This window comes from Salvelinus fontinalis, chromosome 37 (genome assembly GCF_029448725.1).
Source record: "Salvelinus fontinalis isolate EN_2023a chromosome 37, ASM2944872v1, whole genome shotgun sequence".
NCBI lineage: Eukaryota > Metazoa > Chordata > Actinopteri > Salmoniformes > Salmonidae > Salvelinus > Salvelinus fontinalis.
The window spans coordinates 12672167-12697351 of NC_074701.1; the positions used below are offsets into that span (position 1 = coordinate 12672167).

The following is a 25185-nucleotide window of genomic DNA, read 5'->3' on the forward strand; positions in this document are numbered from 1 at the left end:
ACGTGTTGTCATCCCTACTGCCTCTGATCTGGCGGACTCAGTAAACACAAATACTGTGTTTGTAAATTATGTCTGAGTGTTGGAGTGTGCCCCTGGCTATCTGTAAATTACAAAAAACAAGAAAATTGTGCCAACTGGTTTGCTTAATATAAGGAATTTGATAATAAGCATTTACTTTTACTCAAATGTGACAATTTACTTTTTCCACCACTGTACTTACAGTAAGTGCATTTAAAACCAGAAACATTTAGACTTTTACTCAAGTAGTATTTTACTGGGTGACTTTCAATTTTACTTCAGTCATTTTCTATTCAGGTATCTTTTTTTTAACTCAAGTAGTACAATTGAGTAACTCTAGCATGCTTGTAACACGTTTTCATTGAAAGCAATGAAAGAAAAGTTATCTTGGAAATTCAGCAGGCTACGGTGGGCAAATAGTCTTTTAGAAGTGTCACCTTTATGATATTGCCTATCGTTAATGGCATCTTTGGTGCCTTTTGGTGTGCTGATCAATGCATAAGCACCTTTTTTTTCCCACTCCCATCGATAAAATAATTGTATTAAGTCATACAAAGCTGTACTGTGCATGAAGTTTCGAATGCATTCTGTCAATACTAAATGTGTAATATAATAGGTATTTTAACATTACTATTTTTAAACACACGCAAAATATTTAATCACTTCATCAAATTAAGGGGATGATGATGCAACCTTTGCAAGAGGGAGGGAATCTGATATCATTGGTCATCAACTCGCGGCTAAGACACTTCGTTCAGGGTAAATGTAGTTAACCCTGAGTTAGCCTGCCCCGGAGCAGGTTCGCTTTGAAGGTTTCGTTTCCATAGAAATGTACCTGGCTAAAAGGTGAGCCACTTGTGTGGTACCGGTTATCCCAAGTTGAACTCAGAGTTGACCAAAGTTACCTTGGTAACTCCTCAGACCTGATTCATAGTATCGGGCTCTGGTTTTGACTAGCCAAGCAAAATGGAAACAACTGTGAAACAGTAGGCCTGCACACCAGAGATTTAAAACATTTGGGCAGTACATTTCACTATGAAAATTACCACTTTTTGGTCTGTCTAGCAGACAGGAGTATACAGTGCATTTGGAAAGTATTCAGACCCCTTGACTTTTTCCACATTTTGTTACCTTAAAGCCTTATTCTAAAAATTTTTTTTTTTTTTTTAATCTCATCAATCTACACACCATACCCATTAATAACAAAGCGAAAACAGGTTTTCAGAAATGTTTGGAAAATTATTCAAATTAAAAACATAAATACCTTATTTACATGAGTATTCAGACCCTTTGCTATGACACTTGAAATGCTGTTACCATTGATCATCCTTGAGATGTTCTACAACTCTATTAGAGTCCACCTGTGGTAAATTCAATTGATTGGACATGATTTGAAAAGACACACATCTATTTAAGGCCCCACAGTTGACAGTGCATGTCAGAGCAAAAACCAAGGCATGCGGTCGAAGGAATTGTCCGTAGAGCTCCGAGACAGGATTGTGTCGAGGCACAGATCTGGGGAAGGGTACAAAAAAATGTCTGCAACATTGAAGGTCCCCAAGAACAGTGGCCACAATCACTCTTAAATGAAAGAAGTCTGGAACCACTAAGACTCTTTCTAGAGACGGCCGCCTGGCCAAACTGAGCAATCGGGGGAAAAGGGCCTTGGTTAGGGAGGTGACGCGATGGTCACTCTGACAGACCTCTAGAGTTCCTCTGTGGAGATGGGAGAACCTTCCAGAAGGACAGCCATCTCTGCAGCACTCCACCTATCAGGCCGTTATGGTAGAGTGGCCAGACGGAAGCCACTCCTCAGTAAAAGGCACATGACAGCCCGCTTGGAGTTTGCCAAAAGGCACCTAAAGACTCTCAGACCATGAGAAACAAGATTCTCTAGTCTGATGCAGCAAGATTAAACTCTTTGGCCTGAATGTCAAGCATCACGTCTGGAGGAAACCTGGCGCCATCCATACGGTAAATCATGGTGGTAGCATCATCATGCTGTGGGGATGTTTTTCAGTGGCAGGGACTGGGAGACTAGACAGGATTGAGGCAAAGATGAACAGAACAAAGTACAGAGAGATCCTCAATGGAAACCTGCTCCAGAGTGGTCAGGAACTCAGATTGGGGCGAAGGGTCACCTTTCAACAGGACAACGACCCTAAGCACACAGCCAATACAACTCAGGAGTGGCTTCGAGACAGGTCCCTGAATGTCCTTGAGTGGCCTAGTCAGAACCCGGACTTAAACCCAATCGAACATCTCTGGAGAGACCTGAAAATAGCTGTGCAGCAACGCTCTCCATCCAACCTTACAGAGCTTGAGAGGATCTGTAGAGAAGAATGGGGGAAGCTCCCCAAATACAGGTTTGCCAAGCTTGTAGCGTCATACTAACGAAGACTCTATGCTGTAACCGCTGCCAAAGGTGCTTCAACAATGTACTAGAGTAAAGGATCTGAATACTTTTGTAAATGTGATATTTCAGTTTTTGGAATTAGCAAACATTTCTAAAAAACTGTTTTGGTTTTTGTTGGGGTAGGTTCCTTGTTCCTTGTCAATCATTGGCTTATTGGTGAAATCAGCAATCAGACAATATCTTTAAGTAAATCAATCAAACCTTTATTAATGCAATTGCAGACAGAAGTTGACAACGGGAACATAGCTTGTTTCCGAGTAAGTTCTGCAAAATAGGAAAGGTCCAAGTTGATTCCAATATGCTTGCGGTCAACCCCTAGTGATGTAACTGCCTACGTCAACACCTTCTACTTATGAATCCAAGCCCATGCATATACAGTTATACAAACTTGCAGGAGAACAATAGTCCTGTGTTTTCTAAGGGCTCAGCAGTAATTTTCCACTCCCGTGTGGCTTACAGTGGTATGTCTGACTTGTCTCTAATCTCTTTCACTCCCCTGCAGGGTTCTGTGTCTATGAATCTTTTTTAGCCTTGAGGCGTTTTCTCAGACACCCTGTTTTGACTGCAATAACTCACACATCTCTCAGATCATTTCTTATAAGAGGTAGAGACTAGAAAAGAACTGTGGAACAATATTAAACCTTATAATGCATATAATATATATGCATTATAAGGTTTAATATTGTTCCACAGTTCTTTTATATGCATTATAAGGTTTAATATTGTTCCACAGTTCTTTTCTAGTCTCTACCTCTTATATTATATATATATATATTATATATATATATAATATATATATATATATATATATATATATATATATATATAATCTGTGGTCCAGGACCCTATAAATGTAGTTGGGGAGGGGTCTTACAGCCCTTCCCCTTCTATTAATACAACATAAGCATAATCAATTATTATAATAAATCAATCATTTGGTGCAGCCCCTATCATGACCCCAAGGTGACCCCATCACGTCATTATGGGGTATTGTGTGTAGATTGATGAGTGAAGAAACACAACAAAATGTGGAAAAATTAAAGCGGTCTGAATACTTTCCGAAGGCAATGTAATCTTGAATCTGCTTTTCTCCAACTCAACCCCACCTAGTTGCTTCTTTTCTCTTGTGAAGGCAGCTATCAACAGATGCGCCAACACTGTTCCGAGACCATCTGCAATATTAAAACCACGGTCTGCTAGGAGGATCTTGCTAATTAAGAAGTCACCGTTTCCACTATTGTGTTTGTCTCACACTCACACTCTCCCACCCCATCCTTTTGAGATATATGCAATTACATCTCGAGGTGTAATACCACTGTCTTATCGTGGTTGTAGGAGGATAACGTCAGTGCATTGGCTTTCAGATTTGATGGACATTCTATAAATATCTCAAAGCAATCTATTATGACTGTGACTGATATGCAAAAGTTCCTTCTAAAACCAATAGGCATGGTGTTCCATAGCTGTTCCCTATCTGGCCAGTAGATTCGAGATTTCAAGTGAAAAAAAGAGCACATCGACATTACAGGAGAATGTTTGGGACACAGTGGATACAGATACTCTAAACACGCGGCTTAAAAGTTGAACAGGTGTATTTAGCCTGAGGCGCATAAAGAGCAACATGAGTCCCTGGAAGGCGGTGAGGTATGACCTTGCTCGGGCTAGACCTGGCCACGCAATAATTAGTCAAACCTGTGAAGTAGAGTACTTTCACATCAGAATCCGGAAAAGACTGATGTAAACATGAAGTCCTTTACAGTAGACTGCAGTGTATGCTTTTTCATTCACCAGCGTCTCAGTGTCTGACGCTGTCACGTTTGTCTGACTTCCAACACCACCATCCCTCTCCACAGCATATAAAGCCTGTGCCAAGGCCACATCTGCTTCTTCACATCTCTTCTTTTCTCCTCAGCCCTCACCCGGGTCCCTTTCATATCTGGAAAAGGACGAAGCAGCGGAAGTAGAAACAGATGCTGCTGCAGCGTTGCTCATCTTCACAGTGGGAATCCAGTCGACATGGATGTCTTGATAGTGGTCAGCTGGTGAACCTACGGTACGTAGACAAAAAATAAGCACACCTGGAGCTCTATTTTAACAAACATATAGCAAATCTTAGTGCTGGCGGATAGCATTATAGGTTTGGGGGTGTGGCAAAAATATTTTTTGTTATTTTCACAACCGGAATAATGAGCGCAATAGCTGGCGGTGGTGCGAAAGGGCTGGGTTTTGATGACTAAACATAGACTGTAGCATTCACACTGATTTAGGGGCTAGGCCTATTGTAAGTTGCAGTCTGGACATGCCAAATGCCACATTTTGACAATAAGAAAGATTCAATTCACTAGGCTATTGATAAGGCCTGAAAAGACAGTATATAATTTGAATACAATTCTAATAAAAATGAGGAGAAAAAAAACTTGTTTTAAATAAACTGTTAAAATACAGTTACAGGCACCATAATTGCTCCCCATGCGTGTACAACACAGACAAGGCAACTTAGAGTATGGAGGGTTACACAAAAATATAAACTTTTCACAGGAGCTGGATAAAAATCCAAAATAAAGAGAAAAGGGGAATGCCTACTCACTGTTACATGTCTGCCAAATGTAATGTTTTATGTACATCATGGAACCATCTTACAGGTCATATTTGTACTTCTCCAGAAACAGCAGACAAAATTGTATTGCATTCAAGCCATGTACATTCTCACCATAAACCCATGGACGGTGAATATTTCTAATGAGTTTTGGTTTTTAATCAAATGAAACTAAAAACAATCCGTTTTTTAACTAATATTACTAAAAAGGATCGGGTTAAGAAGCAAGATATCATAAATCGCTTCTCTAGTTCCATGGCACTGTGTTAATAATACACGTAACATTCACACATACAAAATACTAGGCTCCTGTAAATTGTATCATTGCCTATGAGCAAGGTCAAAAACGTAATACATCTTCCTTTGTTATGGCATTACAGGAGGACTGAATAGTTTGCAGAAGCATGTCTTTGGTAATCAGATGAGGGACACTGAAAATGGATCTGGATCGCCTACTTGAACAAGATAAATGCAGGTATGTGAATTGTGAATAGTGAAAAAGCATGAAAGCAACAACCTCAAATATTTCAAAGCACTCTCAGTAGACCATTTAAAACCATTTTATTCATAGGCTACTTTTGGCTAATGGCCAGGATAAAAATACGCACTTATGCAAGCTGCTAAACCAGCCTTGATTAAGGGGAGGATAGGCAATGCTTGGTTTTTAATTAAATGAAATGAAGGGAAACCATTCGATTTTTAATGCTTCTAAATACGAGATTCACTAGCACAAAAGGCACATCTCTCCTTCAGTGGGCACTGTGCATCATGGCTGGCTGGGCTGCGTTTCCCCTTTCCAAATTCCTTCCATTATCAACTGCATTACAGTTAAGACCTGCTTTTTGTGGGTCTTAAGAGCTAATGGGAAGTTTTGATTGTTTGGTTGTTTATTTCATTCAGGTGTTTTAGTGTCATAAAAGATCACATCTATTGTTGGGCTGGTCAAAACAGCAGGTTATCCTATCCCGTTGAGGCCTTTGTCCTATGCTGTAAAGTCCATCCATTATCCTTCCTCTTATAAATAAAGTTCTCAACTAATTATTTCCATTGACTTACCCGTGATGAAATGATCAGAGCAGACCCTGCACTGACTGCTGTCAGTTCAGGTGTCTTCGCTTATCTGACAGTTCTTGCATCTTATCTCTTTACATATTTTGCATTACTCTTCTCATATGCATATACTGCCTTCTATTCTATTCCACTGTATCTTAGTCTATGCCCATCTGACATTGCTCATCTAAATATTTATGTATTCTTAATTCCATTCCTTTACTTAGGATCGTGTGTATTGTTGTTAGATATTACTTGTTAGATATTACTGCACTGTTGGAGCTAGAAACACAAGGATTTCACTACACCCACAATAACATCTGCTAAACAATACAATTTGACCAATACAATTTGATTTGATCTCCTTGGTGTTTCATGATTGTGGGTAACCTGTTTTTTCCTGTTGTCTTTCCTGCCTTGTTAGAGCAGCCAAATACGGTACAGAAATTGACCATAGTGATGAACCATTTAATTTTAGTGATGGTTACCATACAGCTTGGGGTTGCCACTCGGCTGTTGTTGTTGGAAGAACTGATGCAGTGGTCTTCCAACATGGCCGCCAGGAAGTGTCGTACGTCACTTGGCAACTCTCTATATTGGGCTACAGCAGTCATAGTTTTATAGTACAGTAAAGTGGTCTCTTAACACCCCACATAAAAAATACTACAGTTAACAATAAAATACTATAGTACTTACTATAGAATTCTGTAGTAATCTTAGCCTGGTTGCCATCTCTATTCAGCTATTATGTTCCTCTCCTTGCCACTCCTCTCATTTTCCAAAGAAGACTGTCCTTTCAGCAATCTTCAAATGTGAACACTCTATCATTAATAAGCTTGAGGAGATGAGAGGATTTGATCCTGATTCGATAACCCTCACAGCTGTCATCCACTCACAATGTTTATGTAAATTAGACCGATAGGAAATCGTTCTAATTTAATTCATACATTTGATTGGTAGCATTCTAACATTGGGAATTCTGATGTAATACATTTAGTTGTAAACATAAACATTGGGCGCAGGGAGAACAGAGGATTCCCGTTTATTGCATTTTTACCAACAACCAATGTGATCACATCACACCAGAGCTCTCACCACTTCTCAGCCAGTTCATTGTGAATGCTGTAGCCTATTTTATATCCAGCAAGCAAGAGTAAGATGCTTCTTTCCTCGAAAATAGTCTATATATTTTTTCTATTGCTCCAAATAAGTGACCAAACTATACTGCTACTTCTGGGACATGCATTGGACGAGGCTGGTTCAAGAGCTATACGAAGAATAGAGAGAGGATGGAAGCGAGAGAGGCCAGTGGAGATTTAATGAATTGCACAAGAAGGGAACAGCGAAGACAGAGATGTGTAAGTTAGAAATTAATTCAAAGGATGGGCTATTAATCCACCATTTGTAGGCTAGCCTACAGTATATATTAGGCCTACAGTGAATTTAGGTGACCACCTGTGCTATACAAGCCAGGGACAAAAAATATATTTATCTGACGCACATTTTGTGAATTGAAGTTAAACATTGACAAATGCCTCAGTTTAATTTAATGTGCAATACAAAAGTACAGTGCCAAGACCTATTTAATAAAACCCTGACTTTTATAGCATTATGCTATAACACTTTAATATGCAGGTCAACCGGGTGGTGGAGCAAATTTTGACAACCAATTTTGAATTAAATCAAACATATGAATTTTGTTTGGCATATTTTATCACCTCAACCAATGTCAATTAGTAAAATGATCATGAAGTTTTCATTATCAGACTCCTGCATTTTTGGTTAAAAACCAGGAATTGAATGTTAGCAAAACCGAAACTCAATCGCACATTTTCAGTACTAATTGTGTATAAAATGGAATATTACAAGACTGTAAAATGTTGTTAACCTCTAAAACATCATTTCGGAATGATGCAATTATTAAAATATTGGTTTTTATTATATAATTTTAGGAACTCTTGAAAAATATGCTCTACCAGGCAGTTGATTTGCCCATTTAAAGAAATTATATTTAGTCAAAGCTAGCTATTATGGACAAATATTATTCTGGAATTTTTTTTGTCTGTGCAAATATAAAATATTTTCATATTCATACCAGTATTTACTGATATTATTCAGTACAAGAACAGTAAACACATTCAGTTACATATATTTTTAATTTAATAATATTTGAAAACACAAAAGTATCATTTTATTTATATTTCAAATCCGTCCTCATTTATCCAGGCCTGTCTGGTTTAACCACAACTGTCAAGTAACTGAGGCAGACATAATGTTAACTAATATATTATTTTTTTAGATGAGTTTACCCTAATTGGGAAACTCAACCAGCTGGTTGAGATGTTTGAGATGCCTTATCTATCAAATTTTAAACATTAAATGTATGGCCTATACTAAGGCTATTCTTCAGATTTTTTTTCTTTCTGATATGTATTTCTAGGTGTGCCAGTTAAAAGGGATAATGTAGCCTACATTCTGATGGGCTTCAGCCAAGATTTGAGCCTAGGTTTTGAACACTTTTTTAGGAAAGGAGAAATGTGATTTGAGTGTTTTTAAGATGCGCTGATGGCTTTGATTGATGGGTCCTTTTAGGATGTGTGTGTGGGTGTGAGTTCGCTTATTCTCTCTATGTCCATTCAGAACGTTTCCTAAAGTAACCTGTTATATTCCTCGTATAGCTCAAAATTGTAAAAATGCAAGTCATGATGATCCGCATATGTGCGAGGAATGACAACAGGTGCCAATCTTATGTTTATTTCCTCTTATTAATGGGATGCAACTGAGGCAAACGTAGCTCGATTAACTCTTGTAGGTTAATATTTCCTGTATAATTATTTCACTCTCATTAGGGAGTCCTCTCACGCCACTTTGCACAACATGATCTTGCATTGACACTTCCTTCTAACAAGGGAATGAGGACGTAACGAAATTGTTAAATGTTGTTCTTAGAATTCAAATTCTTTACTGCGCAAAATTGTGCACACCCCTGTTCCACAACATTGTCATGGAAAATATGAATGTTGTTTCAAACTACCAATCAACAACTGCGCCGTAAATCCGGTTGCATATTGAATGTTGATATTGCTGAAAGGCCAGTCTCTTTGGCAAATGACAAATGATACTACACACTGTAGTATCCCTCGATCATGTGTAGTACTTACTATATAATTGTGTAGTATACTATACTACACACTGTATTGATATACTAATATAACATTTGCATATGTCCCGCCCAATCCTGGCCCTCCCAATATGTGCCACCCATGACTGAAAAACATACATGCCAAGTATAGACCATATAGTGTTCCCTACTTACATACAGGTTATGGACAATTTGCTCCTTTAGTGTTTGTCTATTAAGGTCTCTCAAGGAGAAAGTACAAACATCTAATTAAAAAGATAGTAAAACAATCAAATAACAACACTACAGAAAATAACACAGTATACTACAATAGAAAACACAACAGTGAGTACTGTAGTATATACTGTGCCTTCAGAAGAATTCACACCCCTTGACTTTTTTCCACATTTTGTTGTGAACAGCTTAACTTTAAAATGTTTTAAATTGAGATTTTGTGTCACTGGCCTACACACAATGCGACCAAAATGTCAAAGTGGAATTATGTTTTTAGAAATGTTTACAAATTCATTACAAATGAAAAACTGAAATGTTTTTTGTCAATAAGTATTCAACCCCTAAGTTATGGCCATCCTAAATACCTTACAGGAGTAAGAATTTGCTTAACAAGTAACATAATAAGTTGCATGGACTCTGTGTGCAATAGTAGTGTTTCACATAATTTTTTTATGACTACCTCATTTCTGTACACCACACAAAGAATTATCTGTAAGGTCCCTCAGTTGAGCAGTGAATTTCAAAAACAGATTCAACCACAAACACCAGGGAGGTTTGCCAAGGCCTCGCAAAGAAGGACACCTATTGGTAGATAGGTAAAAATGTATAGAATCAGACACTGAATATCCCTTTGAGCATGGTGAAGTTATTAATTACACTTTGGATGGTGTATCAATACACCCAGTCACTACAAAGACAAACATCTTTCCTAACTCAGTTGCTGGAGAGGAAGGAAACTGCTCAGTGATTTCACCATGAGGCCAATGGTGGCTTTAAAACTATCACATAGTTTAATGGCTGTGATTAGAGAAAACTGAGGATGGCTCAACAACATTGTAGTTACTCCACAATACTAACCTAAGTGACAGAGTGAAACGAAGGAAGCCTGTACAGAATAAAAATATTCCAAGACATTCATCCTGTTTGCAATAAGGCACTAAAGTAAAACTGCAAAAAAAGTGGCAAAGAAATTAAACTTTATGTCCTGAATACAAGTGTTACGCTTGGGGCAAATCCAATACAACACATCACTGAGTACCACTCTTCGTGTTTTCAAGCATGGTGGTGGCTGCATCATGTTATGGGTATGATTGTCATCGGCAAGGACTAGGGAGTTTTTTGGGGGATAAAAAATAAATGGAATAGAGATAAGCACAGGCAAAATCCTAGAGGAAAACCTTGTTGAGAAATTCACCTTTCAGCAGGACAATAACCTAAAACACAAGGCCAAATATACACTGGAGCTGCTTACTAAGATTACATGGAATGATCCTGAGTGGCCTGGTTACAGTTTTTACTTAAATCTAATTGAAAATCTTTTGCAAGACTTGAAAATGGCTGTTTAGTAATGATCAACAACCAACTTGAAAGAGACTGACCCAGCAAGACTCACAGCTGTAATCACCGCCAAAGGTGATTCTAACATGTATTAACACAGGGTTGAATACTTATGTAATCAAGATATATTATTGTTTTATTTTTTACAAATGTTCAAATTTTTATTTCACTTTGACGTCACTGTAACGGTCCTGACCTGTTTTATGTTGTTTTTGTATGTGTTTAGGTCAGGGTATGTGTTTTGGGTGGGCAGTCTATGTTATCTGTTTCTATGTTGGTTTTGGTTGCCTGGTATGGCTCTTAATTAGAGGCAGGTGTTTTGCGTTCTCCTCTAATTAAGAGTCATATTTAGGTAGGGTGTTCTCACTGTTTGTTTGTGGGTGATTGTCTTCCGTATTTGTGTTATGTCTTGCACCATACGGGACTGTTCGGTTGTTCGTGTCGTTTCGATGTAGTCTGTTCCTGTCCGTAAGTGTTACGTTTAGTTATGTAAGTTTATGTTCAGGTTTCGTCTACTTCGTTTTCTTGTTTTGGATTTTTGAAAGTGTTTTGTTTTTTCGTGTTGCCATCATCGTTTTTTTAAAATAAAGAGATGGCCTATTTCCCTACTGCTGCATTTTGGTCTGATGATCCTTCTCTCCTCTCCTCGTCCGAGGATGAGGAGAGAGACAGCCCTTACAGTCACAGAGTAATTTGTGTAGATCGTTGACAAAAAAATTACAATTCAATCCATTTTAATCCCAACTTGTAACACAACAAAATGTGGAAAAACTCAAGGGGTGTGAATACTTTCTGAAGGCACTGTAAATATAGTAATTCTACAGTATACTGTAGTATATTTTCATGTGGGACTCTTCATCCTATGATTGAAAATGGTGTTTGTTGTTTGTTAAAAAAAAAGTGAGCTATCGAGGCTTTACGCAATGAACGATCCAATTAGAGTCCTGTCCTAACTCAGTGAGTTATGAGGCTGAAGTACTGTACATCAGAGCACAGCCATTAACAATTTGCAAGTGTTTTAGCTCCCTTCAGGGGGAAAGGATATCTACAAACACCCTACTTTTGAGTGTAGAACATAAACCTCTGTATTGTATCATTCTGAAAGACAGTAGGGTCGAAGATTTCAGCTAATTCCAGTTCAGCATGATTTAGCGACAACTACAACGCACTAAAAGAGGCCAAACTCCCAAAATAAGATGAAAAGGTTTGATTTGGCATGATATCCCTCAACACAACTTCCCGCACCCTTAACATATTAAGACAAGGCTAATGCATGACCCCACTGTGCAGAGGATTTTCTGTGGGACTTTGTGGATCTCAAAAACTCTGGTACTGTATAAATAGGGACTAGGAAGTGAAAAGTGCATGGGCAACCTAACACCCTAGTAAAGTTAGCCTTGGAATGCGCCAACAACATAGTGATATTTTATTTGACAGGTTTTTTTCTTTCTTACAGAACACCCTGTCAGAAGCAGTAGAACTGCAAATTGGTTCTGATTGACAGTTGGGCTAGTTGATGTAATAGATGGATAAATAAAGGGCGTGGATATGTATGACTTCCGTGATAAATGACTCCAACTGGGAAAATCGATAGCCTTTGATGTGTATGTGATTGTCACAGTTCATACACATGTTTTATACATCTGGCACGGCTGCACAGTTACACAGTACCTGTTGCATTATTTGAACATCTTCTCCAAACATGTCTGTTTTTTCAAGTCACCCAGCTGTGATCCAGCCTCTCTCCTTGATTCTCTCCAATGGGAGGAGAATAAAACATTATAGTGAAGTTGCTAGTGCTTTCAAGGGGAGTCACAGGGACAGGAGAGGAGGTAGTTATCTGAGGGCAGACTGACTGACACTCAGACATTGCCTGTCTTCATCTCCATTGTGAGGTAAGGTTTTGTGGCTCTTACTGTAAATGTACCTCTATGATTGAGAACTATGACCTCCATAATGCTTGTGTGTCCTATTTCTGTTATGATATGACACAGGCCACAGTGTGAAAATTAGTTTGTTTGCTATTGGGAAATGACCTCGGCAGAGTTAACATTGTCAGGGTCAAGGGTCATATTTGTATGGCTGCATCTCATTCGTTGTCATGGTTGTTGGTGCCATTATGCTCCGGTGGCCCTTCTATAATAGCCATCTTTCAAATCACCTGGGTAACGGTGAGGGTGAAGGTTATCTCACTTAGTTATGTCCATAAAATACACTGGGCTACACTGAGCTGAGCTGCCCTCTCTGCAATGATAGAGATGAAGCCATTGGATCTGTCACTGCGTCATCGAGAAACTACAAGCAGAACTGGAGGTCATTACGCTCAAACAATCTGCTAATGTTCTGCCATGGCTAATTCGTGTCTGCGGCCTGGTGCCATCCCTGACCGTCTGCAAGACATGACCAGCCTCTCACTGGGGAAAATACACTATATATACAGTATATACGTATGTGGACACCCTTTCAAATTAGTGGATTCGGCTATTTCAGCCACCCAGTTGCTGACAGGTGTATAAAATCGAGCATGTAATTTCCATAGACAAACATTTGCAGTAGAATGGTCAGTTAGCAGCTCTGCCATGCTAGAGCTGCCCCGGTCAACTGTAAGTGCTGTTATTGTGAAGTGGAAACGTCTAGGCGCAACAAGGGCTCAGCCGCGAAGTGGTAGGCCTGACAAGCTCACAGAACGGGTCTGCCGAGTGCTGAAGAGCGTAAAAATCATCTGTCCTCGGATGAAACACTCAATACCGAGTTCCAAACTGCCTCTGAAAGCAACGTCAGCACAATAACTGTTCATTGGGTGCTTCATGTAATGGGTTTCCATGGCCAAACAGCCGCACATAAGCCTAAGATCACCATGCGCAATGCCAAGCATTGGCTGGAGTGGTGTCAAGCTCGCTGCCATTGGACTCTGGAGAAGTGGAAACGTGTTTTCTGGAGTGATGAATCCCACTTCACCATCTGGCAGTCCGATGGACGAAAGTAGGTTTGGCGGATGCCAGGAGAACGCTACCTGCCCGAATACAAATTGCCAACTGTAAAGTTTGGTGGATGAATAATGGTCTGGGGCTGGTTTGGGCTAGGCCCCTTAGTTCAAGTGAAGGGAAATCTTAACGCTACAGCATACAATGAGGTCCATACAGAAATGGTTTGTCAAGATCGGTTTGGAAGAACTTGACTGGCCTGCACAGAACCCTGACCGCAACCCCATCGAACACCTTCGGGATAAATTGGAATCCTAACTGTGAGCCAAGCCTCATCACCCAACAGCAGGGCTCAACTTCACTAATGCTCTTGTGGCTGAATGGAAGCAAGTCCCTGCAACAATGTTCCAACATCTAGTGGAAAGCCTTCCCAGAAGAGTGGAGGCTGTTATTGTAGAAAAGGGGGGACCAACTCCATATTAATGCCCATGATTTTAGAATGAGATGTTCAACGAGCAGGTGTCCACATACTTTCGGTAATGTAGTTCAATAGAATTGGGGTTACCTGTAAGAGTTGTATTTGATGCCAATTAAATGTCAATCAAGACACAAAGTAGCTACTCTTAAAGGTAACTAATTGAATGGAAACAAGTATTTATACTGTCCAAAAACTGCCACGGACAGTAGAACGCTGAAGGGCAGCTGAAGTTGGGCTGAGAAGATCCAATGCCCAAAAACGAGTGATTTTTCATTTCATAATATAAATAATCCCTCCAAAATTTGGCAAGTAGTGAAAGGTTTGGAGTGCAAAAAAGTTACACAGCTTCCCAAACAATTGTTGGTAGACACAGGTTGTACCTGAGATAACCTCTATTCTGAAAGCCTTAAAATCAGCATTTTCTAGATGCAGGCAGTTTATATGAAAAGGTCAAAGGTATAAATGAGCCCCCTATGAATTTACCTAACACCCCTGTGCACTCATTCGCCAGGTTCTCCTTCTCATCCTTCTCTTTCAGAAGTGCGTAAAGCCCTGAAATAATTTGATAGAAAGAAATCCCCTGGCCCTTAAGATCTAGATCCCCGCCTCCTACGCCTAGCTGCAGACATCAATGTTCCCCCTTAACATGTATTTTTAACCTCTTGCTTGACGTTAAGGAAATCACGAAGCTATGGAAATGTGCTTTTGTACTGCCTCCTGAAAGGTGGAGATCCTTCGCTACTTGACAACTATCGACCCATGTCAACACTGTCTGTACTGTCTATGGTACTGGTGTCCATAGTTAGTAGGCAGCTGAAGGCCTACCTCCAAGAAAACAACATCTTAAATGGAATGCAATTAGGTTTTAGGGCTGGCCGCTGCACTGTTTCAGAAACATTGAAGGTTTTAAATGACATCCATTGTGCTCTTGACAAGAATTTACATTGTGTGTCTGTTTTTACTGATTTGTCAAAGGCATTTGACACAGAGGACCATGCTTTGTTGGTGTAAAGGTTAAAATGTTGTGGAATTACTGGTCAATCTCTAGATTGGTTTATAAATTAGTTATCAAATTGTGCACAATGTGTAATGGCGGATGGTTGTAAATCTGAGTCTATAGAGTTGTGCTCAGGTGTTCCGCAAGCTTCTATTTTGGGCCCACTGTTGTTCATTTTGTATATAAACAACATTGGAGATCACATTGAAACAGATGTTAATGTTTATGCAGATGATACTGTTCTTTAGTCAAGTGGTAGCAGTTTATCTTTAGCTTTTGAAAATGTCCAAAGAGAATTTAACACCATACAAAATAATCTGTATGATTTGAAGCTGGTTCTGAATTCGGGTAAAACAAAATGCATGGTATTTTCAAATGCCATTCATGTTACTAATCATGTCATTGCTACATTGGATGACCATACTCTACAGCATGTCAAAGTGTTTAAATATTTGGGAGTGTGGGTAGATGACAAGCTGAGCTTCACTGTTCACGTGGAGAACTTGATAAGGAAGCTCAAGCTGAGAATATGTTTTTATTACTGGCATAAGGTTTGTTTTTCTCATGAGGCCAGGAAGGAGCTGGTAACATATACATTACTGGTGACTGTAGATTTTAGTTATCTACCGTACCAGTTAAAAGTTTGGACACACCTACTCATTCAATAATCTTTCTTTATATTTACAATTTTCTTCATTATAGAATAGTAGTGACGACATCAAAACTATGAAATATCACATATGGAATCATGTAGTAACCAACAAAAGTTTTAAACAAATCAAATATATTTTATGTTCTTCAAAGTAGCCACCCTTTGCCTTGATGACAGCTTTGCACACTCTTGGCGTTCTCTCAACGAGCTTCACCTGGATTGCTTTTCCAACAGTCTTGAAGGACATATGCTGAGCACTTGTTGGCTGCTTTTCCTTCACTCTGTGGTTCAACTCATCCCAAACCATCTGCTCCAGAGTGGCACAGCGGTCAACGGCACTGAATCTCAGTGCTAGAGGCGTCATTTCAGACCCTGGTTCGATCCTGGGCTGCATCACAACCGGCCGTGATTGGGAGTCCCACAGGATGGCGCACAATTGGCCCAGCGTAGTCTGGGATAGGGTTTGGCTGGTGGTAGGCGGTCATTGTAAATAAGAATTTGTTCTCAACTGACTTGCCTTGTTAAATAAAGATTAAATAAAATAAAAAATATAGAATAAAAATTGGGTTGAGGTTGCGTGAATGTGAAGGCCAGGTCATCTGATGCAGCACTCCATCACTCTGTGTTGGGTCATTGTTCTCTTGAAAAACAAATTATAGTCCCACTAAGAGCAAACCAGATGTGATGGCGTATCGCTGCAGAATGCTGTGGTAACCATGCTGGTTAAATGTGCCTTGAATTCTAAATAAATCACAGACAGTGTCACCAGAAAGGCACCTCCTCTTCCATGCATCATGGTGGGAACCACACATGCAGAGATTATCCGTTCACCTACTTTGCATCTCACAAAGACACCGTGGTTAGAACCAAAAATCAGAAATTTGGACTCATCAGACCAAAGGACAGATTTCCTCTGCAGCAGAGGTAGCTCTGTGTCTTCCTTTCCTGTGGCGGTCGTCATGAGACCCAATTTCATCATAGCAAGTGATGGGCTATCTTGTGTATACCACCACTACCTTGTCACAACACAACTGATTGGCTCAAACGTATTAAGGAAAGAAATTCCACAAATTAACTTTTAAAAAGACAGACCTGTTAATTGAAAGGCATTCCAGGTGACTACCTCATGAAGCTGGTTGAGAGAATGCCAAGAGTGTGCAAAACTGTCATCAAGGCAAAGGGTGGCTACTTTGAAGAATCTCATATATATTTGTTTAACACTTTTCTGGTTACTACATGATCCCATATGTGTTATTTCATAGTTTGGATGTCTTGATTATGATGTCTTGATGTTTTGATTATTCTAGAATGTAGAAAATAGTAAAAATAAAGAAAAACCCTGGAATGAGTAGGTGTGTCCAAACTTTTGACTGCTACTGTACATGCAGGCCTCAACCACTACCCTGAGAGCATTTGATTCAGTATATCATGCGGCCCTCAGGTTCATTACAGATCAAAAACGTCCAACACATCATTTTGATCTCTACAGCACCGTTGGCTCGTCGCCATTGATCTTGCGTAGGCTTAAACACTGGTATACACTGATTTATAAGGCCATATTGGGTTAAATGCCACTTTATCTCTGTTCTTTTTTAATCAGGTCAGTAAATAAATATAATTTACGATTCCATTCTCATTTGCTTTTAACAGTAGCAAGAATTAGAACATGTCATGGTAGAAATAGTTTTAGTTAGTCAAGTCAGTGGTCCTGGACATTAAAACATTTGATGATCTAGTCACGTTGGTGGAGTTTGTTTAAACACTTGGTCGATGTAAATATCAGAGAAGAGTGTAATTGTCTTTAGGACAGCAGTTTTTTAGTTATGACAGTTGCGTTTCTTTAGGTAATATGTAATTGTTGTATTGTATGTGTGTCTATAGTTTTGTTCAATGTTGTGTCAGTGTATGTCAGTTGTTTTGTCTGAAACTGTTCCCCCTGCGGCTGTTGGACCAGGTCTCTCTTGAAAAATCGATTTTATCTCAATGAGAAAAACCTGTATAAATAAACAATTAAAACAATTATCTGTGCGCATGAATGGACAAAGACTGTGTGGGATGGGACACTGGACCAAAGCATCTGTACCCAAAGCATATAACACTCGACACCACTGACTTCCAGGCCTCCTGCTGTTATGCTAATCTCAGAGGGGATGGGGCCAGAGCTAGTGTGCCATGGACCAACATTTTATGGCAGAATAAGGTGGTACCCAGTGGGTTGGACTTTTCTAAGTTGTGCATGGAGGATATTGTGCCAGCAACAAAATGGACTGGCAAGAACAGGATGAGTTCCTGTCACGGTAAGTGTCAAATTAGCACCACAACATCCCATCATCCTCTCTGCATGACCCCTGAAGGCATTAGCACAACCGATTTGACTCAGTGCTTGGTGCATGTGGCGCTGAGGGCTGCCTCACTGGTGCTGCACCGTGGCAATGTCAATGTGAATTTCAATGCTTCTGTGGAGAATTCCAATGCTTCTGAGTAATGCATGGGGAGTCATGATTGAGTATTGATGTGCCTCAGTAAAATAATAAATGGAGAATTGCTTTATCTCCCTCTCGATCGCTCTCTTACACACGCACACACATATATACAAAAAATAAATCTTTCACACTGGTCCCAGTAACACCTCATTTAAACATTTTTTTTAACAATATCTCATACTGTTCACTGACTTTTGGAAAATCACCATTCATACATACCCACAGGTCCCAGGCAGTCCCTGTAACGCTTCTACTGTACGGTATCTTACCTGCTAATGAGGAGCATGACGAACACTCTCCCTCCAGAGCGGAGCACAGCCATCATTGCTGGAGGTGTGGAGGTGTCTAGTGGAGTCTATCTGAAATAAGAGGATACAGAGAGCACTAAATCCATAAACATAGGTATACTCAGTCTATTGCGTTTTGACGAGTACAGTTTGTGACAGCATTTTCAATGCACACGTCCATCTACTGAATCATATTTAGTTCAGAACCAGTGAAACTTAATCCCAAACCCCAGTCTTTTCAGGTGCTGTTTTCAAACTCAAATTGTCCAAGGGGCATCACAGATGTTTCTGAGCCTTCTGTGTTGTTTTTGTAACGGCACACTGTCGACCTCCTTGGTCATCTTATGACTGAACTGACATATATCATCCAGATTCCCCTATTTGTCTTGTGCTGTTATAAAGAGAAGTCAGCACATCTTTGGCTGGAAGTCATCCTGGAAGTCATCCTCCCAACAACCAACTCACTAAGCTACGGACATGACCGCAGGGCTTCATTTGAACTGAATAATCACCTCACAATAATGACTTATCTGAAACGTCTACTGATTAAGAACTCGGCTTAGGTAGAGGCAATGAAAGACATTTCATTGCTACCTTCCTAAAAAAGCACTCCCCTTTAAGGATTTCGAAATGACTGTATATTTAGCTGTTGGGTGAAAAGGAATGTGGCTACAAAATGATATGCTACTGTAGGCATCATCAACTGCAGCGTTACCTAGTAATGCTTAGTGACAGAAATGTTGCTCTCTTTGTACTGGATTTCTTTAATAAACAGATGCATTGTGTTATTTTATACAACGGCTGGGTCTAATACTGAATGCTGATTGGTTAAAAGCGCATTCCAGCTGGTGTCTATTTCACGAGTTACCACCGGCTAAATCTATGACGTTAAAATGCCTATTTACTCTGTTCCATCTGACTGCGCAATCCAGCCCAGCCAGGCAAGTTATAAACTTGATCTCCACTATAAAAAGCATTAGACATTATCTCACATTTCTTTTAAACTTACATTTAGTTATCAACAGCTGAGATTTGTATAAACCTTTGTCTGTCTCTCCGACATTTGCAACATTGTTTCAATATTCAAATTCGATCTCCAGCTGTCCCATAGTAATGAACGTGTAGGGGTCGGAGTTGGCACGGAACAGACAGGCAGGCAGCGTTTCTCAGCCAGTCGAAATCACGAATCGCATCATTTTTATGGATGTATACAAAGAAATGTCAACTGAAAAAGGTAAACCGAAACGAAGTGCAGCTAGTTTGCAGTCTTTCCATCTTCAGTTTGGAGTGATTGTGTTAGATGTGTTGCTGGCTAGCTCCTCTGTGGCTGGAAAATGGCTGTATGTGTTTTTGTGACTAGGCTTTGACCTAACATAATCATATGGTGTGCTTTCGCTGTAAAGTATTTTTGAAATGGGACACGACGGGTAGATTAACAAGAAGATAAGCTTTAATTTGGTGTATTGCACTTGTGAATGTATGAAAGTTACATATTTCCCCAAAATATTTTTGAATTTCGCGCTCTGCCTTTTCAGCGGAATGTTGTTCCGCTAGCGGAACCCCTCGCCATAAAAATTGAACAACAGTGTCCTGACGAGTGAGCACATTTTCTATGACAAGCGAAAATCGTACCTCATTAGGTCATTGGTATGGATGTATCCAAAAAAATGTCACTAAAAAACAGCTTGAACAAATGCAAATGCATCTACTTTGCTGTTATTCTGGCTGCAGAATTTTGGCCGTGAATTTAAGTTAGTTGGCTAGCTAGCAAGCAAGGGATAAGAACGTTGCCAGCCAGTATGGCAATGGAACATTTAGAGCAAACGACTGGGTCGCTTCTATAGATACAGAACAAAAAGACTGAATGACTGGATCGAGTCTAGCAACTGAACCAATAAAACAAACAACCAGCCGGCTTGGGTAGCAACCCTAGATTTGTGTTGGAACTATACATCTTGTGTAAGGATGAAATAATATGAATACATCTATAGAAATAACGTTTTTAATGAAAATATGGCAATAAATATTTGAATATGTTGGTGACCGTTATACAGTTGAAGTCGGAAGTTTTCATACACTTAGGTTGGAGTCATTAAAACTCGTTTTTCAACCACTCCATAAATTTCTTGTTAACAAACTACAGTTTTGGCAAGTCGGTTAGGACATCTACTTTGTGCATGACACAAGTAATTTTTCCAACAATTGTTTACAGACAGATTATTTCACTGTATCACAATTCCAGTAGGTCAGAAGTTTACATATACTAAGTTGACTGTGCCTTTAAACAGCTTTGAAAATTCAAGAAAATTATGTCATGGCTTTAGAAGCTTCTGAAAGGCAAATTGACATAATTTGAGTCAATTGGAGGTGTACCTATGGATGTATTTCAAGGCCTACCTTCAAACTCAGTGCCTCTTTGCTTGACATCATGGTAAAAATCAAAAGAAATCAGCCATGACCTCAGAATTTTTTGTTGTTGTAGATCTCCACAAGTCTGGTTCATCCTTCGGTGCAATTTCCAAACGCCTGAAGGTACCATGTTCATCCGTACAAACAATAGTACGCAAGTATAATTCATACCGCTCAGGAAGGAGCTCTGTCTCCTAGAGATGAATGTACTTTGGTGCGAAAATTGCAAATCAAACCCAGAACAACAGCAAAGGACCTTGTGAAGATGCTGGAGGAAACAGGTACAAAGTATCTATAGCCACAGTAAAACGAGTCCTATATCGACATAACCTGAAAGGCCGATAAGCAAGGAAGAAGCCACTGCTCCAAAACCGCTATAAAAAAGCCGGTTTGCAACTGCACATGGGGACAAAGATGGTACTTTTTGGAGAAATGTCCTCTGGTCTGATATAAACAAAAATAGAACAGTTTGACCATAATGAATATCATTATGTTTGGAGGAAGAAGTGGGAGGCTTGCAAGCTGAAGAACACCATCCCAACCGTGAAGCATGGGGGTGGCAGCATCATGTTGTGGGGGTGCTTTGCTGCAGGAGGGACTGGTGCACTTCACAAAATAGATGGCATCATGGGGAGGAAAATTATGTGGATATATTGAAGCAACATCTCAAGACATCAGTCAGGAAGTTAAAGCTTGGTCGCAAATGGGTCTTCCAAATGTACAATGACCCCAAGCATACTTCCAAAGTTATGGCAAAATGGCTTAAGGACAACAAAGTCAAGGTAATGGAGTGGCCATCACAAAGCCCTGACCTCAATCTTATAGAAAATTTGTGGGCAGAACTGAAAATGCGTGTGAGAGCAAGGAGGCCTACAAACCTGACTCAGTTACACCAGCTCTGTCAGGAGGAATGGGCCAAAATTCACCCAACTTATTGGGTTAAGCTTGTGGAAGGTTACCCGAAACGTTTGACCCAAATTAAACAACTTAAAGGCAATGCTTTATGTAAACTTCTGACCCACTGGGAATGTGATGAAATAAAAGCTGAAATAAATCATTCTCGCTATTATTGTTCTAACATTTCACATTCTTAAAATGAAGTGGTGATCCTAACTGACCTAAGACAGGGAATTTTTATGAGTATTAAATGTCAGGAATTGTGAAAAACTGAGTTTAAATGTATTTGGCTAAGGTGTATGTAAACTTACGACTTCAACTGTATAAAAGTGATAATGCCATCGACTTCGTCTTGGACCTAACAACACCTGCGCCAATATATCCTCCAAACTCCGGCTTCTCTGGCATTATCACTTAAATAATCACAGATGAAGACCAAATATTTGCATCTCATGAAATTTGTTTTGGATTGTTTATTGGACAATCCTTGGTCTTCACTCAGCAAGTAGGACAATAAGATTGAATTAAATGTCAAATAAACCCATTAAGGTGAGACAAATGGTTCGAAACACACAGCCGAGGATGGATTTTGGAAATTATGCAGTATTTATCAATTAAACAGAGATGTTAAAATTTGAAAAAGTCCACGATAATCATTCCTCATCTATGGTCAAATTTAGCTTTGTTGGAATTCTTTGTCAGCTCATGCGTAAAGAGGCACTGGACTGATCTGTGGGCTGAACACATCAATAAATGTACATGAACGTAACATAACTATTTTAATCAATTTCTCAGACAGCTGTCAATCATCCAGCCCGCAATGCCAGTGTCACTCTGCCACCAGAGGGTAATGTCACCCCAATATTACAAAACATCCAATCAATGCAAATGAAGGCACACAACCTCACGAACACTGTACATCCTAAGATTGCACACTTAAATTCAGATATTGCAGATAATCCCACTCTTGCATAGACTGAACAGACTAACATACAGCACTTTCATTAAATGTGTTGAAGTCAATAAAGCTTTTTAGTCATCTCCAAACCACAAAGGACTAGCTATTTTAAGATATGAGGCCATACATATTTAGGTCACTGTCTCAATCGTTTTCAGTGTAGGGGCCTGTTGCCTAATCTGCCATGTCCAGCTGTGCTTAAGTACAGTATGTCAGTCAGCAAAAATTCTACTTGTCACCCACCAAATCCACTGACCACCCTCAAACACACAGCAGTGTCTAATTAAACCTCTCAAGAGGTATCAGCCATATTTCAGAACCCTGTCATCTTGTCTACCATTTGATTTTAAGCTGACTTGAAAAGGGCAAAAGTGGGTGGGAAAAATATATATGTTTGAGTTACTGAGCACATGATCAAATGTTCTGCCCTTTTCTGTGTTTTCTCGCTTCCCGCCTGGTGTGCTTGGTGAGTCACCTCTTTGTCAGACCCCCTCGTGGTCTTGATTTTTCATTTTGTTCCTTGTCCTGTATCCTGACTTGTTCTCTGACCTCTTAAGGCAACTGGGACTAAGACCCTGACCACTGACTTATACCATTTTTGCACTACCGGCCAAGCGCAACCAAGTCAAGCAGGGCTGTACTGAGCTGGCCAGTTTACGCATCCACCACAGTTGCTGAAAAGGACAGTGTGGAAAAATATCAGTCAGAAGAGTTTGTTTTGGGTCAGTGTAGTGAATGTGAGTAGGGTTCACGGTCTCGTGATAAGATAACCCTGCCTGCGACATCAAAAAGAGTGTCACGCTCAGCCCAAGACTGATATACAGTACCTCTTGGTGTAATGGTCCAAACGTTGCTTTCTTCCATGGGAAACAGGTATTATAGTACCCACTACATCCCACACTGCTGCAGCACTTAGAGCAGAGCTGATTTGATAAATATGTTCCACCAGTCCAGCTCGCCTCTCTTCCAGGCACAGCAGGCCCTGAGGACTTTGTCTGAGCAGTCGGCTAAGCACAGCGGATCCTTCTCCTTTGCAACACTCTGTTTGGGCTGTAATTGACTTATCCTCATCATTCCAGACGAGTTTCTTGCTCCCGTCGCCCTGCATCAGCGTTGGGATGCTTGTGGCTATGCTCCCGCCTCCTAAAACATTATGGGAAATCTGCAGGCTTGGAGTGGATATGAATGTGGTTGGAAAGGAGCTTGCCTTTTGAGATGGTGGTGCTGGTGGTGGCGGTACTGATGATGAAGAAGAAGATGATGATGATCATCATTATTATTATGAAGATTACATTTACATTACATTACATTACATTTAAGTCATTTAGCAGACGCTCTTATCCAGAGCGACTTACAAATTGGTGCATTCACCTTATGATATCCAGTGGAACAACCACTTTACAATAGTGCATCTAACTCTTTTAAGGGGAGGGGGGGGGGGTGGAAGGATTACTTTATCCTATCCTAGGTATTCCTTAAAGAGGTGGGGTTTCAGGTGTCTCCGGAAGGTGGTGATTGACTCCGCTGACCTGGCGTCGTGAGGGAGTTTGTTCCACCATTGGGGTGCCAGAGCAGCGAACAGTTTTGACTGGGCTGAGCAGGAACTGTACTTCCTCAGAGGTAGGGAGGCGAGCAGGCCAGAGGTGGATGAACGCAGTGCCCTTGTTTGGGTGTAGGGCCTGATCAGAGCCTGAAGGTACGGAGGTGCCGTTCCCCTCACAGCTCCGTAGGCAAGCACCATGGTCTTGTAGCGGATGCGAGCTTCAACTGGAAGCCAGTGGAGAGAGCGGAGGAGCGGGGTGACGTGAGAAGATGATAATAACCATCAAATAAGAAGAAAAAGAAAAAGACAATCATATTTTTTGTTTAAAATATCTCTCTAAAAATAGTTGATCTGAATGTACATCTGGACACTGTGACAGCTTGAGGTAGTGGTTGGCTACATCAGGACAATGTTTGGCATCAGACCTCATCCCAGATGAGTGATGACAGTGCAACTGCATTATCCCAAGTCAGACAGGGCACAAAGGGCCACACGGATGGGACAGCCAGGTCAGCCCATACCCAAATGTCCCTGGCCCTCATTCCCATGATGCACCTGGGCCAGAGAGTGGGCGGTTGGGAGATGAGGCCCATCAATCTGAATCAGGAAGGAGGGATGAGCCACCTGGTGCTCTGTGCCACCCTCCAGGTCCCAGCTGCACCCATACCTCATCATCTCACAGCACTGCCTGTCTGCCCAACCACCAATTCTGCAGAGTAATGTTTGCACAGGGCATAGTCTCTACCCACACCTCAGACAGCATATAATGAGCACAGCAGGGAGG

At 40.3% G+C, this 25185-nt stretch overlaps 1 protein-coding gene across 4 annotated transcripts in view; it reads right to left on the reverse strand.

The window, feature by feature from the left end:
* Positions 1-25185, reverse strand: part of LOC129836163 (gamma-aminobutyric acid receptor subunit pi) — a 70288-nt gene that overhangs the window by 41752 nt on the left and 3351 nt on the right. For 3 of the 4 annotated variants that reach the window (XM_055902006.1, XM_055902005.1, XM_055902007.1), the window contains exon 2: positions 18577-18666. In XM_055902006.1, coding sequence (XP_055757981.1) covers positions 18577-18632 — 56 coding nt within the window. In that variant the 5' untranslated portion in view covers positions 18633-18666. Of the gene's footprint in view, positions 1-18576; positions 18668-25185 lie in introns of those variants that run through there. The other variant, XM_055902008.1, reaches the window with a different exon arrangement.